Source organism: Salpingoeca rosetta, assembly GCF_000188695.1.
Source record: "Salpingoeca rosetta unplaced genomic scaffold supercont1.2, whole genome shotgun sequence".
Classification (NCBI taxonomy): domain Eukaryota; class Choanoflagellata; order Craspedida; family Salpingoecidae; genus Salpingoeca; species Salpingoeca rosetta.
This window is the reverse complement of record NW_004754932.1, coordinates 646321-660112: the sequence shown is the minus strand read 5'-3', so window position 1 is coordinate 660112 and position 13792 is coordinate 646321. Positions and strand designations below refer to the sequence as shown.

The window sequence follows — 13792 nt, the reverse complement described above, 5'->3', positions numbered from 1 at the left end:
TCGTACGTACGTACGTGTGTGTGTGTGTGTGTGTGTGTGTGTGTGTGTGTGTGTGTGTGTGTGTGTGTGTGTGTGTGTGTGTGTGTGTGTGTGTGTGTGTGTGTGTGTGTGTGTGAAAGCAAGCTGGGCTGCCAGCAGGAGTATGTCCCTTCCGTTGGTGTCTGTTGTTGCCTGTAGCCCGTGTCGGGTGTTTGTGTGCTTGTTGGTGTCCAAATCGTACCTACCTGACTGCCCCCGTGTGTTGTGCATGCCTTGTTTTGGCTTTGTGGCCTCTTTGCTTTGCGTTGCTCTGCTGCGTTTGCTTGCTTTTGTTCTTGGTGTGGGTGTTGCGTGTGATGATGTGAATGACCAGCAATGCAAGCAAAACCATCCACGCTCAGTGCAACTGTCTTTGTCTCGTGCCTTGTGGGTGGTTGGGAACATGGATTGAGGGACGAACGTGGCGCCCGTGAAGGAGGGGTTCTGTTCGCTGATGTTGGAGGGGTTCTGTTGGCTGATGAAGGAGGGGTTCTGTTCACTTATGTTCAGACGAAACCACGACACCTAGACGACGACAACCAACAAAAATCCACACCAGCCAGCCAGCCCGCTTTCATGTACAGTGGTAGCAGTGTCACGCATGGGTCGCCATCGCAGTAAGATGGCGGCGAATCAGCAGGGAAGGGAGCCAACACACCCAACACACACACGCACATGCCAGTGACACAGCAACCTGGCACCACAGCGTCACACAGCATGGCGATGAGTGGTGTTGATGAAGTGATGATGCATCACTGCACGTGTGGAGAGCGGGGCGGCCAAGGAAGCGCGGCGAGAAGAGGAAGCACGACGATGGTGACGAGCATGCCCAGCAGCTTTCGCAGCACCTCTGTTGGTTGGTGGTGTTGGGGGCGAATGTGAGAAAGGGCAATGTGGGGGGGGGGAATCGATCAACCATGGAGGAAAACAAGCAAGAGCACAAGTGCGAGTACACGAAAGAGCATGCACCACACACCACACACACACACACACATCACACACACACACACATACACACCCACACCCACACCCACACCCACACCCACACACACACACACCCACACACCCACACACCGGCAGCGGAGAGGGTGTGTGAGTCGCTCTCCTCTTGCGATATTGGAATGAAATCCCGCCAGGAAATGCCGGACAAAAACTCCCAGACAAATGACACCTCGTCTTCATCACCACCACCATCGTCACCACCACCACCACCACCATCATCACTGCCGCCGCTACCAGCAGGAAGACTGGGTGCTTTCGCGTGGCGGCGGCGTTGGCGCGGTGACGGCGAAGGAATCGGCGTTCCCATGAGCAGACCGTGATCGTCGTCGTCATCACCGCCATCGCCCGCAGTTGCTGAAAACGTGCCCACATCCTGCAGCTGCGACCCCCTGGTGGTGGGCACGGCCTGTGCCGGGGTGGGCGCATCAACCGTACTGCTGCTGCTGCTGCTGCTGCTGCTTGCACGACCCGATGATGACGACGACGATGATGATGATGATGTACCTTGCTGGGAGGGTGGTGCTGCGGTGGCTTTGCTGCGCGCCTTGGAGGTCGCGCGAGTGTTGCGCCCAGTGGATGAGGAGAACGGCGCTGACACGGTCGCCCATGCGGCAGATGCGCGGCTGGCGACAGCGGTACACGCAGACAAAATGCGGGGTGGAACGTAGCGGCGCACGCGCGCAGCGGCGGCGGTGGCCATGTGGTTGTAGAAGGCCTGAAATGCGCGCAGCAGGGCGGCGGGATCGGTGGACTGCACGTGCGCGTGCACGACGCGCGCCATGGCCACGAGGTCATCTGTGGCCAAGTTGGATGCAGCCTTACCCGGATGGCTCTTCACCCACAGCTTGACAAACGTGCGGCGTGTGAGGAACACAAACACGACGTGCTTGCGCAACGCCTGGTCTGTTGGCGGGTGCGCTGCTTTGTTCTCCGCAGGCAGCAGCGATGGATCCCACATCAGCACGCACGTCTCGTCGCCTACAATGTGTGTGTGGGTGTGTGGGTGTGGGGGTTGGGGTTGATCGTGTGAGTTTGTGTGTATGTGTGGAATCGTGTGTAATTGGAATTGTGTGTAATCGTGTGAATGTGTGAGCGAGTGAGTAGACAAGATTACAAGCGCAAGCAAACGATACGACAACGAACAACAGTGCACACACACGCACACACACACGCGCGCGCACAACAATGCATACACACACGCACAAGCCAGCAGTGACGAGGAAACGACGGCTACAAGAACACCACAACGTACCGATGGATGGGGAGGTGGTGGTGACGTTGAGGAGCACCATGTGCGGCACAAGCGTCTGCACCTGCTTGTCCCAAAAGTACCAGTAGTACGCGCGCGCGTGGGCCTCGGAGCGGAAGGTCTTGGTGACGAGGATGGCAGAATCCAGCGTGTCGGGGAAAGAGGGGAGGCGCTTGGCCTTGTACTTGGTCTCCACGCACTGCATGCCGCGGAAGTGCTTGAAGCCCACGTCAACGTCGGTGCCGTAGTCCCCACAGCTCTCGGTCTGCTCGATTGGCGAAGAAAGAGAGGCAGCAGCGAGTTGTGCAGTGCGTGGTCAGTGTGGCGAAGCAAGCAGTACAAGTGATTACGCATGCATGCATTGGCTGTCTGCTTTTGTGCGTCGTGGGGGCGCTCTCTGGCTAACGTACAACATGTGGACACACAAACGGAGCGGCCCAACACAAAAAGAGCTGCATACAACACACAGGGTCGCGCACACCACACAAACAACACCCAAGCGTACACACATACAGACACACAACACATCCACAAGTAGTCGACAGCAAACACACACACAGACGCACAGGCACACGCATACAGACACACAATACATCCACAAGTAGTCGACAGCAAACACACACACACACACACACACACACATGTACACAGACAGCGTCATGCTCACCGTAGCGTGGTAGGAGACGTTGGTCAAGGTGAACCCTTGGTTCCTCGCCAGCTCTGAGGGGACCGGGTGAATGGATTCCAGGTCCGTGGTGCCGAGGCCGAAGAACCCAATGACGAGGATGGCGAGTGCAGCCACCATGCTGGCGGTGATGCAGCCCATGAGCAAATTGGAAATGCTGAAGAAGTCGGCAAGAAGCTCGCGCATGATCGGGCCTGCACGTGCTCTGAAGGGCAGCGCAGCGCCATGGCCAGCAAGGCCTCCAGCGCCTGTGCTGCCAGCGCCAGTGGCAGTGGCACCAGCTGTTGTGCCGCTGCTGAGTGATGACGCTGTTCTCCGCACGCGCTGCTGCTTCTTTCGTTTGGCCAGCATCGCCGCGGCGGTTTCCCAACAGACCACTGTCACGTGTGTAACCACGACAACAACGCAAGAATTGTGTGTGTGTGTGTGTGTGTGTGTGTGTGAGGAGTAGGGGGTCTGAAGTGCACAGAAGAGCAAGTTGAAGGCAAGGATGTGTGTGTGTGTGTGTGTGGTGCAGGCACAGAACAGCACAGTGTGCTGCTCTCGTCATCACGTCATCGCATCATGTCTCGCCAACACTACACCACCACCACCACCACGCAAAGACAACAACAGCAGCGCAGCACCTGCCTGCGCCAGCAACGTTGAGATGTGCGAAGCGTGTGCCGTTGCGCCACTCTGTTTTATGATGTCGCAAGCCGAGTTTTGGTTTGCGCGTTTTTTTGCTGACGAACGAATCGTTGGTGGCGATGGCAGCGAAGACGATGCCTTCGATGCACCGATGCGCAGCTACAACACCCGCAAACATGGGGGTTTGCTGACCACATTCCAAGGACAAGACAACAAGAACACACGAGACAACAACAACAACAAGAAGAGCACTGCGTTGTTGTTGTCGCTGAAGGAGGGCTGAGGAGAGCAGCAACTTTGGCGTCGCCCAAACTTACCCCCTCCCCTTGAGTTGCTTGCCAGCCAACCAGACTCGGCAGCGAACGCGAATGCACCACACACAGCAAACCGTTTGACGCATTCATTGCCCACAAACCCCACACCACACACATCAACACACACCCCACTCAGCACACCACAAACAGCAACTACAACCACAGCATCCACACCACACCAACAACCGAGATCATATCACCCAGCACACCACAACTGCAGCAGCATGAGGGTGTTGCGACTCGCCCTGGTGGCGATCGTTGTGGCGACCATCACCGTGGCAGCGCTGCCAAGGTCAACAGCAGCGGCATCATCACACCAGCCCAGCCAACAGCTCGTTCGACGAGATGAAACACAACAACAGCAACAACAGCAACAACAGCAGATCCTTGATCTCTCGGCCACCAGTGAGTGTTCATGTGCAGTTGTTGGAACACTTGTGCATCCTGTATATCCTGTGCATCCTGTATATCCTGTGCATCCTGTACATCCTGTACATCCTGTACATCCCGTGTTGTCTCGCTTCATGCACCCACCTGCCTTCCAGTTCACGGCTCAATCGCCTCACCCTCTTCTTTTCATCCCTCCCCCCCCCTCTCCGCTCTTCCCTGTCTTCTTCTTCTCCTCCTCTCTTCTCACCTTTATTCTTCCCTTCTCGCCGCGTCTTTCCCATCTCCAACTTCTTCCACCTGCTTCTCACCCTTTCGCCTCTTCTCACACCTCTCCATCACCTCACTTCTCCATCAACTCACTGTGCCTCCACACACCAAAATGTTTTCAGATGCGTGGGTGGTGCCCCACGCTGCGCTGGACAGCATCGTCGTCAGCACCGTCATCACCACCAGCCTGGAGGCATGCCTTGACGCGTGCGACACAGAGGCGCAAAGCTGCCGCAGCGTCAACTACCGCGCCCTCTCCGATACATCAAACTCAAACCGCGAATGCAGCCTGCTCGCATCCAACATCACGCTGGCGTCCCTGCAGCGCGGGGAGAACGTGGGCACACACGCACAGCGCAAGGCGGAGGCATACTCCTGCCCAAATGGCACCTACATCAACCACGCCGGATCATGCCGCGCCACATCCACGTGCCAGCCCACCCAATACGAGCGGTTTCCTGCCGCAGCCATCGCCGACCGCGTCTGCGCCTCGTGCGAGCAAGGGTACACGGGTCTGGTTGCCAGCACGGAGTGCACCGAGGCCATCCACATCTCCTTCGATATGATTGCGTCGCCATCGTCCCCTTCATCAGCAAACGCCAGTGCAAACGCCAACACGTCCTTGCTGACGCCCGCCAACACCGCGGACGTCATTGCCGCCACAATCATCGACCTGCGCAATCGCATCAACGCCAGCAGCCCAACGCTGCTCATGTGGCGATCCGCCACCATCAACGGCGACACGGCTACCGTCTCCTTCTACGTGGCGTACACCGAGCAGGCCGACGCCCTGCGCAGGGTCGTTGTTGACCAGGCATTTGCCTTCACCGACACCGCAAACAACATCACGCTGACGGCGGTGGCGGCATCGTTTGTTGCTGTCGATCCCAACGACACCGGCAATGGCGATGGTGACGGCGACGGTAGCGGGGGGCGAGCGCTGTCGCTGACGCTCTGGCTCGTCATTGGCGCGGTGCTGCTGGCGGTGGTGATTGCGCTGGCCACCGTGCTGCACTGCCGCGCACGCGCGCGCCTGCGCCTGAACGAAGACAGCGTGGAGAAGCAGTACTTCTACGGCGACCCGCACCAGCAGTCCCAGCAGCTGCACGAGCAGCACGAGCACATGAACCCGCACGACCCCGCCGTCACAAAGAAGAAGCAACAGAGGCAGAAGCAGAAGCAAAAGCAACAGCAACAACAGCAGAAGCCACGCCGGCAAGACAAGCGATCTTCCTCTGGCAGCGTGGTGGCGGATTTGATGGAGCTGCAATACCCACCAACCGTGCGCGGCACACGCAAGCAGCGCAGGGCAAGCAAGCAGCAGCAGGCGTACAACGAGGAGATGGTGTCGCACCTCCACACGTGGAAGAAGCTGTCCCTCACGCCTGCACTGCCCATGGATGAGACGGGAAAGACGAAGAACCCCATCTACGATGAGCTCTCGATTCGCAGCCGCGCAATGTCCACCGCATCCTCCCGCGCCCCAACGGTATGTGTGTTGCTGTCTGGGGGTGAGGGATGGGGGTTGTTGTTTGCTTGTGTGTGTGTGTGCGTGCGTGTTTGTGTTTGTGTGTGTGTGTGTGCGTGTGTGTGTGTGTTGTTTTGTTTGCTTGTGTGTGTGTGTGCGTGTGTGTGTTGCTTTGTTTGCTTGTGTGTGTGTGTGTGTGTGTGTTGCTGTGTGTGTTTGTTTGCGTGACTTTCCGCATTTCGACACCGAATCACTGACGACTGTTTGTGGTATTGCTTTGCATCACCAGGTCATGTCTGCGTCGTCCACAAGGACTTCCCGAGCAGGTACCAACCGGCGTTTGCACGATGATGCTCTTCCTCTTTGTGTGCAAAATGTCAGCTGCTTGTTGTTCACACTCTCAAGCATGTGCACAAACGCACACACACACACTCACAACACTCACACTCACGCACATGTACACACACTCACACACTCACACACTCACACACGCACACTCACGCACACAACACGTACAGCAACGCCCAATCCACAAACACATGCGCTCGAGGCGCCAGACGCATACGAAACACTCGACGATATCCGACCTCAGCAGCAGGAGCAGGAACAGGGAGAGCAGGCACAGCATGAGCAAGCGCAGGCGCAACGACAGGACCAAGAGCAAGTGCAAGCAAAACAGGAGCAGGAGGAAGCACAGCCCGAACCGCACGTGCGAACGTACGAGGAGCCCGTGTACGATCGGGCGCGGTCGGCAAGCTCATCGTCCAACGCAACACAGGGCATCCCATCCCGCAACACATCCACGCGCCAGCAGCGGCGGCAGCAGCGCGGAAGTGGCGGCGATGATGGTTACGACCGAGCCGAAAACATCATTGCACCAGAGGCGCTTGCAGCCGTGCGTGAGGAAGCGCAGGAGGACGAGGAGGAGGACAGAGGAGACAGCGGTGAGGATGGGCCGTATTACTCAAACATCAAGGTCACCGATGCGGATGTGGAGGTGATGGATGACGCCGAGGGTGGCATACCTGCAGGCACCACGGAGCCGAAGCCCTCCGCAGCTGCTGTGGATGGAGACGGAGACGGGCCATACTACTCCAACATTGCCGAGGCCGCTGCTCCTGATGATGATGATGATGACGACGACGATGACGACGATAATGGACGGTACACCAAGATGCTGGATGAGGGCGATGTGGCAAACAACGTTGGAGGCCGAGCACGAGACGACAAGGAAGAACAAGCGGGAGAACCGGAAGAGGAAGAGGATCCATATGACAACACCGTGTCGCACTACCACAACCTGGATGATTTGGGCAACACCAAGTACCACGATTTTGAGTTGGACGAGACGAAGACGACCGCCACGTCGTTCAGTGCTGATGCGCTCGAGGATGTCAACACCAATATCACCGCTCTCCTCACACAGGTGTGTGTGCTTGTTGCATGTGTGCATGTGTGCTTGCATGTGTGCTTGTGTGCTTGCATGTGTGCTTGCATGTGCGCATGTGTGCTCGTGTGTGTGCGCTGGCATGTGTGCATGTGTGCATGTGCTCGTGTGATGTGGCTTGATTTGATAAACGCTTTGCTCGTGGCTGAACTGAGCAGACTCACACCACTGCCCTTCTTGTTGTGCACAGGCAAACGCGTTCGATTTGCGCCTGGACCCAACACAGTTTGTCTTTCGCGGCGTTGTTGGCGAGGTGAGCACAGGTGGTGTGAATTGTCACAGCTGCAGTGGTGTCACACCGTAAACAGCGTGCTGGAACTGTGGCGTGGCTGCTGTGTTAGTCTCACTCAAACTCACATCTGCGTACGCATGCTCACACACACAACCCCCCCCCCCAAAAAAAAAACCAACAACAACAACAACAACAACAACAACAACAACAACAACAACAACAACAACAACAACAACAACAACAACAACAACAACAACAACAACAACGCATAAACGTGTTTCAGGGCGACTTTGGAACACTGGCAAAGGCAAAGTTGGTGCCGCGTGACGGCGACGATGAGCGCTCTGTGATGACGCTGGTGTTTCTCACCGATGACTTTGCACACAAGGGCACGGTCTTGCTCGAGCTCGCCCTGAAGCTCAAGGAGATTGACTGCAACTACGTGAGTGGCCACTGTGATGTACTTGGGCATTGTTTGCGAGTTCCGCATGTGCTCTTTCCATTCAGTTTGCAGCACACAAGAGTACAAGTAAGTACAAGCGCACGTCTGCACGATACACTCACTCTCACACCCCCACTTCACACATCCACCCGTTTCCACGTGTGCACAGGTTGTCGACTGTTTGGGCATTGCCTTGCAGCAGCCAAAGCTGATGGTGGCGCTTGAGTTTGCCATGGGCGATACGCTCCAGTCGTACTTTGCGCAAGATGACCGCAATGATGAGCAGACGCTCATGTACTTCCAGGACATGCTGCTTGGGCTGCAATTCTGCCACAAGCACGACGTGTTGCACACCGACCTGCGGAGGTGTGTGCTGTCGTGTGGGATGGGTGTGGAAGGCGGAAGAATCGGTTCTTTCGCTGTGGATGGCGCAGCCTTGTTGAACACATGCGTGCGTGTGCGTGTGTGTGTGTGTGTGTGTGTGAGTGTGTGTGTGTTTGATTTGTAGTCTCATGTGGCTGACACGTGTTTGTTGAACACCCCTGTTGTTGCTGCTGCAGCGCACATGTTTGGTTGTGCAAGGGCCAGGCCAAGTTGTTTGACTTTGGATTTGGCCGTCGCCTCTCCGTGAAGGACGACAACCTCTCTCTCAGGTGCGCATGCCTGCGTGCGTGGATGTTTGTGTGTGTGGATGTGTGTGTGTGTGTGTGTGTGTGTGGATGTGTGGATGTGTGTGTGTGTGTGGATGTGTGGATGTGTGTGTGTGTGGATGTGTGGATGTGTGGATGTGTGTGTGTGTGGATGTGTGGATGTGTGGATGTGTGTGTGTGTGTGTGTGTGGATGTGTGATTGTTTTGCACACGTGTCCCTGTCTTGCTTATGTGGAATGTGAAAATGATGGCACAGGCGTGACACAACAACTCTAATATCCCCAACCAACCCCCGTCACACACGCACACGCGGCCAATGTGTTAACAGGTGGATGGCTCCCGAAGTGTCTGTTGAGCGCAAATACACGAAGCAGGGCGACGTGTACAGTGCTGGTATGGTGCTGTACGAGTCTGCGCTTGGAGGCGAGCTGCCCTTCAGCGACAAAATGTGGACGGCAAAGGAAATCATGCAGCACGTGCGCAATGGGTTCCGCGCGCCAAAGCCACGCGGGCTGGCGCAAAGCCTGTATGACATGTGTTTGTCGTGCTGGTCGGAGGATCCGGCGTGCCGGCCATCCATCGCGCAGATGCTGTCTGACATTCAGCTGTCGTTGCAGCATGCCCGGGAGCAAGCAGAGGCACTCGCGGCAAAGCGGGGCACCTCAATGCGTGCAAGCACACGCCTGTCACCGGCATCTGCGGCCTCTGTGCGGCGGCGCGACCAGCAACAGCACCATCAGAAGCACGCGCACGCCCAACGCGCAGGAAACGCGTCCACAGCCGCATCGACATCGACATCGACATCGCCGCTGTCGGGGCTGTCGCGGGAGGCGCCGCGTGCGCGCTCGCGCAAGGCGACAAACACGCTGGCTGCAATGGCCGGGCGGCTGTCACGCTCCGCATCCAACGCAGCAAGTCTGGCGCATCAGGACTCGCAGAAGTCCATTGCCTCCGACGGCACGGACGAGTGGGCGCACATTGCCAAGACAGGGTCGCTGGCGCCAGGAAACCGGCAGGCGTCGAACGTGTCGCAGGTGAGCGGGTTCAGCGACGTCAACTACTCGAGCGCCATGGCGAGCCGGTCCAACTCGTACTACACGATGATGGGGGACGTGAATGTGCCGCAGCGGCAGTCTGCGATTTCGCTTGGTGGACGGAGCGACCAGTTCCGTGCAGGCAAGGAACAGCACCAGCAGATGCAGATGGAGCAGCAAATGCAACAGCAACAAGCGCAACAGCAACAAGCGCAACAGCAACAAGCGCAACAGCAACAAGCGCAGTCAGAGCGAGAGTATGTGCAAGAGCAGCAGCAGCTTGTGAAGCGGAGGGAGTCTGGGTACGTGCTGTCCACCAACTGGAACACCAACACGACTGCCCCGGCGATGGCTGGGTATCTTCCCATGCAGGGTGCAGGCATGACGATGAGCGGGCACCCGGACGCGCCGCCCGCAACGGCAGCGGACAGCGCAAGGAAGACGTCGGCGCCGTCACCAACAGCACCAGCAGCGGCAACAGCGTTGCTGCAGCAGACAGCCGTGGGCGCACCACCCCAGCGCAAGCGCACAGGCTCGCCCTTGTCTGCCGTTGCGGGCGCTGATGATGGCGACGCGGCACAGAATGTGGGCACGCTTGACCGCAGCTTCAGTGTGAATCCACGGCTGTCGATGAAGAGGACCCCTGGTGCGGAGGAGAGCCCATACGAGGAAGGATGCATGGCACCGGCAGCAGTCAACGTTGTCAACCTCCCACGCGCCGTTCAAGTGCAGGTGCGCGAGCGTGTGTGGGTTGAGGGGGGGGGGGAATTACGTGTTCGTGCGTGTGTGTGTGTGTGTGTATGTGTACCCGTGTGCGTGCGTGCGTGTGTGAGTGAGTTGGGGATTGTGTGTGTGTGTGTGTGTGTGTGTGTGTGTGTTTGTGTCTGTTTGTATGAGTATTTGTGTAATTTGCGTGTGTGCGAGTGTGTTTTTGTGTATTTGTGTGTTTGTGTCTGTGTTTGTGTAATTTGTGTGCGTGTGAGTTGGGGGATTGTGTGAATTCTTGTTGGTGCTGTGGCTGTGCCTTCGTGTAGTGGACGGCGCAACAGCGCGACACCATCCCGCGTTGCTTCTGTTTGCTGACATGCACTTCTTGTTTTTGTGGTTGTTGTGCACAGACGCACGAGTACGAGGACATGGGAGAGCAAATGCACTCGCGAACGCCGACGCCACCGCAAGTGACGGACGCAACGACAGCAGAGAACGACGCGCCCCCACCGCTTGTGCAGCGCGACAGCGACATCATCCTCGGCCCCAGCATCCTGCGAAAGCAAGGCATGTTCAACTCACCGGCCAATGACACGCCCGACGCAAGCAGGAAGGCGACATTGCGCAATGATGGCGGGCAGGATGCGCTGGCAGCGATGACGTCATCCGGTGAGCAGGAGCAGCTGGACGAGATTTACCACAACATGGCGACGCGCACGGTTCCAGAGGGCCAGGCGCCCGTGCTGGTTGAGGCTGTGGGCAACGACTCTGACGATGAGGATGCACCTCGACCACAGGGGCTGTCGGACAACAACTACCTCACGCCGCGCGCGTACCTGGAGCCTGAGTGGCTGCACGGTGTGCTGTCTCGCAAGGAGGCAGAGGTCCTGATCAAGAGCAAGTTGCAGGGTGGCGGTGTTCCTGGCTGCTACTTTGTGCGCAGGAGGGCGGAGTCTGATCACTTTGTCATCACCGTCATGACAGACTGGTCAACCGTCGAGCACTTTCTCCTGGTGGGTGTACGTGTTGGGGGTGTTGGTTCAGGTTGGGGTGGGGTTGGGGGGTTGGGTTGTGTGTGTGTGTGTGTGTGTGTGTTGAGTGTGCGTTGAGTGTGCGTTGAGAGTGCGTTGGGTGTGTGTGTGTGTGTGTGTGTGCGTGTGTTGAGTTTGTGTGTTGAGTGTGTATTTTGTGTGTATTTTGTGTGTGTGTGTGTGCTGGGTGGCAATGGAGGAGGAATCGTCATTGTCGGTCATTCATGCGTACGTGAGCGTGTGTATTTTGCTTGATCTTGTGTGGTTGCGCTCTCCATCGCTTCCAAACACGTCGTTCTTTTGTGCATGCTCACCTCCATTCTGGCAACGTGCTGATTGATGCAGACATACGATCCCCAAGCCGGGTGGTACCTGAACAACGATGTGAGTGCGGCGTGCGGTAACCCGAGTGACAACCTTGTGTTTGTGCTTGAGAAGCTGCGTGAGAAGCGCGGTCGCTGGCGGCTGCCGCTGAACGCGCCCGTGACGTGCTTCAAGCGGCGGGACGAGATGGCACAGCCCGTGGCAGAGACACGTGTGGCCCGGGGCTCGGACATGCGCGCATCGCAGCAGTTCCAGCGCAACGCGACCGCAAGAAGAAGCACCCTGCTGTGAGAAGGGGGAGACCCTGCTGTGAGAAGGGTGTGTGTGTGCTGTTTTGGTCTTTTTCTTGTTTGCGAACTTGTAGCATTGCATGACGATTTTGTTGATATTTGGTGATTAGCACCAATCAGGAGATTGAGGGATGCGCGCGGGTGTTGTTGGGGTGTGTGGGAGATGGACTGGCTGAACCTGTTGTGTTTGCATGGAGGCAAAGGGGGGGGGGGAGGGGGTGATGCGAGGAAGGTCGTGGTGGTCGTGTGGTTGGTGTGGTTGTCGCTGTGCTTGGTTCTGTTGACATACACGTACTGAATTCAGTTTCCACCCCCGAAAACGCCACAACGAAAAACGAACAAGCACACAACAACAACAGCGAGACAAGCAAGAGGTGCTGTGGTGTGTTGTTGGGGGCAGACCTGACCGACCAACACCACTTTGCTTTACATCATCACATCACGGCGGCGCTGGGTGCAGGCACAATACATAGATAGACAGATTGATGGAGAAGGTGGTACCGGCAGCCGATGTCGGCGCGCAGGTGAACCGCGGCGGGATCAAAACCAGGGATCAGGACACCCCCGTGCTGCTGGAGGACGGGGACGATGGCGGGCATGATGTTCTGGATGTTGATGACGGTAGCGATGATGACGGCGAGCAGGACACAGCGGTGTACTCAAGCGACGACATGGACGATGATGATGATGATAACGACGACGACGAAAGAAGAGGAGGAGAAGGAGGGGACCACACCAGTGAGGATAAGACGTGCGATGAGACGTGTGTGCTGTGCTGTGTTGTGGTGCGAGGTGTGGTGTGATGTGTGGTGTGAGGTGGTGTGTGGATCATGTGTGGTGTGGTGTGAGGTTTGATGTGAGGTGTGCTGTGGTGGGTGGTACGCAGTTTTGGGTGTGTGTTCTGACGTCGTGCATGCATGCGCTCGCATCGCTCACAGGCCAAAGAAGTTGTCCTCGCTGATCCCTTCGCCGTTTCCAACACGATTACCGGTCAGTTTGTGTGTGTGTTAGGTGAACGTTGTATGCTTGTGTGCGTTGCGTGTGCGTGTGTGTGTGTGTTGTGTTGTGTGTGTGTGTGTGCGGTGAACGTTGTATGTGTGTGTGTGTGCGTTGTGTGTGTGTGCGGTTTATGTTTGTGTGCGGTGCGTGCGTGTGTGTGTGTGTGTGTGCGTGCAACTGTGATAGTCTAACACGGTGGCTGCACTGTTGCGCGTGTTTGCAACACAATTAGGTGCTTCGATTCTCGTACGGGGGCGACAACGTGGAGGTGGAGGGCTTGGATCCAAAGCTGCGCGAAGGCTTGAGATGGAAGTTCCAGTCCACAACCCCAAATCTCGTCAAGAAGATGGTTCGTCGCATCGGCTTTCACATCACCGAACGCGTAAGTGCAGGGGCAAGGAAGATATGTGCGTGTTTGTGGTGGGGGAAAGGAGGGGGGGGGGGAGAAGGTGGCACGCCGAGAAGTTGGGGCGTTCGCTCACGTGCTGTTTTTGTGTGTTGTACAGAACGGGTGGATTGGTACGTGGGGCAAGCACATCAAGGCCACCTCGTTTCGTCATCTCCGCGCCGACCAAAAGCTCAACCACTACCCCAGGTGTGTGTGTGTGTGGT

General features: G+C 57.1%; 3 protein-coding genes across 3 annotated transcripts in view; 2 read left to right on the top strand and 1 right to left on the bottom strand.

Moving 5' to 3' along the window:
- Positions 1 to 501: 501 nt before the first annotated feature.
- On the bottom strand, positions 502 to 3629 carry PTSG_00724 (uncharacterized protein). The gene is made up of 5 exons (XM_004998134.1): positions 3585 to 3629; positions 2937 to 3331; positions 2273 to 2534; positions 1093 to 1998; positions 502 to 868 (listed from the first exon to the last, which is right to left on the bottom strand). The coding sequence occupies exons 2-5, from the start codon at positions 3303 to 3305 to the stop codon at positions 771 to 773; spliced, it is 1635 nt and encodes a 544-aa protein (XP_004998191.1). The 5' UTR covers positions 3306 to 3331; positions 3585 to 3629; the 3' UTR covers positions 502 to 770.
- Positions 3630 to 3685: 56 nt separating this feature from the next.
- Positions 3686 to 12394, top strand: PTSG_00723 (TK protein kinase). Its single transcript, XM_004998133.1, has 11 exons — positions 3686 to 4303; positions 4678 to 6044; positions 6313 to 6349; positions 6542 to 7449; positions 7661 to 7723; positions 7986 to 8144; positions 8314 to 8510; positions 8705 to 8797; positions 9123 to 10560; positions 10947 to 11549; positions 11913 to 12394. Exons 1-11 carry the CDS (start codon positions 4123 to 4125, stop codon positions 12180 to 12182), a joined length of 5316 nt encoding a protein of 1771 aa, XP_004998190.1. The 5' UTR covers positions 3686 to 4122; the 3' UTR covers positions 12183 to 12394.
- Positions 12395 to 12491: 97 nt separating this feature from the next.
- PTSG_00722 (uncharacterized protein) overlaps positions 12492 to 13792 on the top strand; it is a gene marked incomplete at its 3' end in the record, with an annotated part of 8352 nt that continues 7051 nt past the window's right edge. The window contains exons 1-4 of the mRNA XM_004998132.1: positions 12492 to 12932; positions 13120 to 13171; positions 13413 to 13562; positions 13687 to 13775. Of these exons, the coding sequence (XP_004998189.1) occupies positions 12667 to 12932; positions 13120 to 13171; positions 13413 to 13562; positions 13687 to 13775 (557 nt within the window). The 5' untranslated portion in view covers positions 12492 to 12666. The remainder of the gene's footprint in view (positions 12933 to 13119; positions 13172 to 13412; positions 13563 to 13686; positions 13776 to 13792) is intronic.

What these genes read in the sequence shown, in the direction of transcription:
- PTSG_00724 (XM_004998134.1), bottom strand. Translation starts at nt 3,305, where the DNA reads ATGCTGGCCAAACGAAAGAAGCAGCAGCGCGTGCGGAGAACAGCGTCA. An exon ending in ACGTCTCCTACCACGCTACG is followed by an intron (nt 2,535 to 2,936) that starts GTGAGCATGACG and finishes CCAATCGAGCAG; the next exon opens with ACCGAGAGCTGTGGGGACTA. An exon ending in CACCACCTCCCCATCCATCG is followed by an intron (nt 1,999 to 2,272) that starts GTACGTTGTGGT and finishes CACACATTGTAG; the next exon opens with GCGACGAGACGTGCGTGCTG.
- PTSG_00723 (XM_004998133.1), top strand. Translation starts at nt 4,123, where the DNA reads ATGAGGGTGTTGCGACTCGCCCTGGTGGCGATCGTTGTGGCGACCATC. An exon ending in CCTTGATCTCTCGGCCACCA is followed by an intron (nt 4,304 to 4,677) that starts GTGAGTGTTCAT and finishes AAATGTTTTCAG; the next exon opens with ATGCGTGGGTGGTGCCCCAC. An exon ending in CACAAGGACTTCCCGAGCAG is followed by an intron (nt 6,350 to 6,541) that starts GTACCAACCGGC and finishes CAACACGTACAG; the next exon opens with CAACGCCCAATCCACAAACA.